Raw genomic sequence first — 3,786 nt, 5'->3', positions numbered from 1 at the left:
GTCGTCAACTGCGAGTAGCTTGGCTCGTGTTTATGACACTTCATCAATGTACGTACACCACCACTGCTAGTCTTGATCGCAGATATGTTGTCACTCGAGTCTCTTATCACCTTGGCAACCGTAGTGTACCATTGTGTACAGCGTCATATATCAGAGTCTAGTACATGTCGCCATGACCGAATGCCACATTTGGCACTGAACTGTACCGACAATCATCTTAGGTGTATCACTGCGCACTCCACTGTTTCCTGAAATGATTTCCATAAGTACCGAACATTCTCGAATGCCGCACACCGCCTTCATTTTTATGTATACCTATTTCGGGTATATCTTTCCGCATCCCTCTATTTTTCTATATGCGTGCAGATCTGTGCCACCCGGGTCTCCCATCAACCCGGCAACCCCTTTGCGGCGGCAGCCTCTATGTACATTGCCTCAGGAACGGGCTTCATCCCTGGGGAAACGCCCGGGTATGCACCGAAAGTGTGTGTAGCACGCATTTTGGTTGTAGACTGTTAAGGATATTGATGTTGAAGTCCGTGCATATGAAATCCCATACAGAAAGCCGAACGCGCGCATGCAATATACATTATATATACCCTCGCATACGTATGTCTTGTTTGTTTGTATGAAATGTCTGTACGTCAGCGATATTTACAAGTTCGAATTATTGCAATACAGAGAATACCGCATGAAGCACGGTGGTGGCGCTAAGAACTGTGCAATTGTGTCGTCTGAACCGCTGACAGACGACAATGCCGACTGGATGCCAATCCCACGCAACTACGTCGTACTGATCACAGAGGATATCAACGTATTAATGGCACCAATTGTCATTCAAGGACTAGGTATGCCTATCTGTACATGTATACATCAATCCTAATGTACGGAATGTTGATGGTAGAAATTGTCATTAGGTGTCTGGATATGTTTATAGAATACCAACATGCTTATGGCATGCATTGGTAGTCTGGGACTAGGTATGCCTATTTGTACACGTATACATCAATCCGAATGTACGGAGTGTTGAAGGTAGGGATTGTCATTAGGTGTCTGGATATGTTTATAGAATACCAACATGCTAATGGCACGCATTGATAGTCTGGAACTAGGTAGAGTTATATATCATTGTCAATGTGAAAGCGAATATGCACGTTGACTTCTATTAGTCATTTTAGGATTTTGTGATACTAGGAATATTTGTTTTAGTGTGTAAATATGTGCACAGAAGTATTTCACGCAATTGCGTCGTATCATATCAAAGAATATTAGTATGCACATGGCTGTCATTATCATCAGAAGACGGGATATACTTTTGTGTATTTGTATTTGTATATTAATACGTAAATCTACAAATATGGTTTTATGTTTTTGTATCCATGGATTCGGATATACAGAGCGTTGATGGCTCCTACAATCTATTGAATCCTAGATATGAATATGAATTGGTAACAGAATATACATAGAAGCAGTCTCGCGTACCTACATCGAGCTCATTTCAGGACATCTATCACTTAGGAAATGAGTATAGTATCGTATGTCCGTGTTTTGTGTGTCTGAATTCGCAACCGAATCAACAGAACACAGCTATGTAGTGATGTTCTGACAATGTGCTGGAGGCTTCCTAGTCATTTAAGGAGACCTAGTAGATGACTGTGCAGAGAAGCATTCCTATGCAGCCCTCAAGACTACCTATACTCCAAGATTCAAGCGTTTTCGTAGGTGGTATATCAATTCACATATGTGTGTTTGTGTTTGTGTTTACACATACATTTGTGTCGCATTCATTCGACGTACCAGCGCATTGCTTATAGCTGGCGAACAAGACTCGTGAAGCGGACATATACTGCACAACTTACTCACCTTTCTACCTCAAAAACTTAATAAAATAGGTGATGGCACGAACTTGTATCCTTTCTCCAGATATTTACAACATGCGTGAACTTCACTGATATCCGTTGATATCATCACCAATCTTTCATCCGGTCGTTTCGAGCCCCTTCTCCCTCCCTCTCTCTCTCAGCTTTTCTTAGTATTTCTTAATACGATTATAATACTGTCCGACCTACCATTACTATTGTTCTGGGATACATCAGATACGTGGGTGTGCAAAGAGAAGCACAAGATTAGTGCTGACCTGTCACGCTGTCTGGAACGACTCAACAACCGCAGCAACTACGGCAAGGGCGAGAGCTTAAGTCAGGTGAATATTTGATTTACGTTGTACTCTATTTCAATAGTTGTGTATTGATGTCTGCAAAATAGCTATTGGCATTGCGTATCTGACAAGCAACGAAAATCTCAATTGGTTTGGTACATTTCGTACGTATGCTCTGAGTGTTCTGTCCAGGGTGAGGGTTCCTGCCATGTGTGTGACTGGATCTTTGCATTGTGCTGGTTTGTTGTAGGGTGTGTACGGTTTGTTGTACCATGGTATCCATTAGTACTCGCTCGGATCTAAGGTACGCGACAATTGAAAACATACCCTGCAGATAACATATATGGATGTTGATCACAACATGGCACTGTCTTATGTATATAAAAATTGATACCACCTATAAATGTACAAATTGAAGGATCAATTGAATTATACCTACGGTCATCCAGACGCCCTACTGGTTGGCACTGATTCTTAAATAAATATTATACTTAAGGTGGCAGAGTCCACGTCATAGGATAAGTACTCTGTTTCGCCTATCAGGATGTTGATAGCCGGAATATGCGCTACACACGATTGATAGGTGGTGCATGGCTGTCAACGGATTGAGTATAAGCACTGCACATGACAAACACAGTTTACGCGTGCAAAAAAAAATGATAGTAACAGGTTGCGGAACACAGTTGGAAGGCGTTGCCACGGAATGGCACTTCCCTGATAACAGATGCAGCGCAACGCCAGCAAACCCCACGCCTGGAGATACAGAAACCGTTCGATGTTCACTATATTACGTTACCAAGCAACTTCTGAAGTAGAAGCAGGAATCGCTTACTGGGCACTTTAGTGTTTTACCAAACATCCTCTTGAAGGAGAACATGAGTCAATGACTGTCAACCATAGTATTTTACCAAATATGTCTTGAGTAAGACACAGATATCTACTGGGCACTTCAGTGTTTTACCAAACATCCTCTTGAAGGAGAACATGAGTCAATGACTGTCAACCATAGTATTTTACCAAATATGTGTTGAGTAAGACACAAATTTCGATTCTAGCACACAAAGGGTGCTGACAACATCCTTCAACGAAACGACAAGGAACGAACTTACTAATAACAGATTCTGTAAACATCCTCTGTGCGATCAATAGGCGGTATTATTCGATTGGGCGCAATTCCAACTCATCTCGCATCTGGTGCGACAAGAAAATATTCAAGGCACACAGTGGACAGCTACAGTACATTGTGTGGTAGTAAACACTCATCAATACATTGGTGGTCTTTGTTTATGACTCTATTCTACATAGGTGGTATCGCAGAACGTCACCTCTCTGATAGCCGATTCTGCGCAACGACAACTTATATCTCGTATGGAGAAGCAGGAAGCATCCAATGTACACAGCGGCAACTCTAAACACTCTCTCGATGAGATCAATACTAACTTCATCAGTATGAAGAGTCTCAGTACCGGCCTGGGGAGGGCGGGAAGTATGACTACACTAGATCAACGCCACAAAGCAAGCCGGTGAGCACGAGCATATGCGTGCGTTTTTGAATAAGCGTACTTATGTATCGGAATATATATGTATATACATATGTATATATATATATATATATATATATATATAAG

At 41.8% G+C, this 3,786-nt stretch overlaps 1 protein-coding gene across 1 annotated transcript; it reads left to right on the top strand.

Moving 5' to 3' along the window:
- Positions 1-380: 380 nt before the first annotated feature.
- Positions 381-3,685, top strand: SARC_03045 (hypothetical protein; the record flags this gene model as incomplete). Its single annotated transcript, XM_014303181.1, has 4 exons — positions 381-470; positions 682-848; positions 2,097-2,203; positions 3,464-3,685. The coding sequence occupies exons 1-4, from the start codon at positions 424-426 to the stop codon at positions 3,683-3,685; spliced, it is 543 nt and encodes a 180-aa protein (XP_014158656.1). The 5' UTR covers positions 381-423.
- Between the last annotated feature and the right edge of the window lie 101 nt (positions 3,686-3,786).

This window comes from Sphaeroforma arctica, assembly GCF_001186125.1.
Source record: "Sphaeroforma arctica JP610 unplaced genomic scaffold supercont1.147, whole genome shotgun sequence".
Classification (NCBI taxonomy): Eukaryota; class Ichthyosporea; order Ichthyophonida; genus Sphaeroforma; species Sphaeroforma arctica.
The sequence above is the reverse complement of the archived record's forward strand: the minus strand, read 5'-3'. Positions and strand labels throughout refer to the sequence as shown.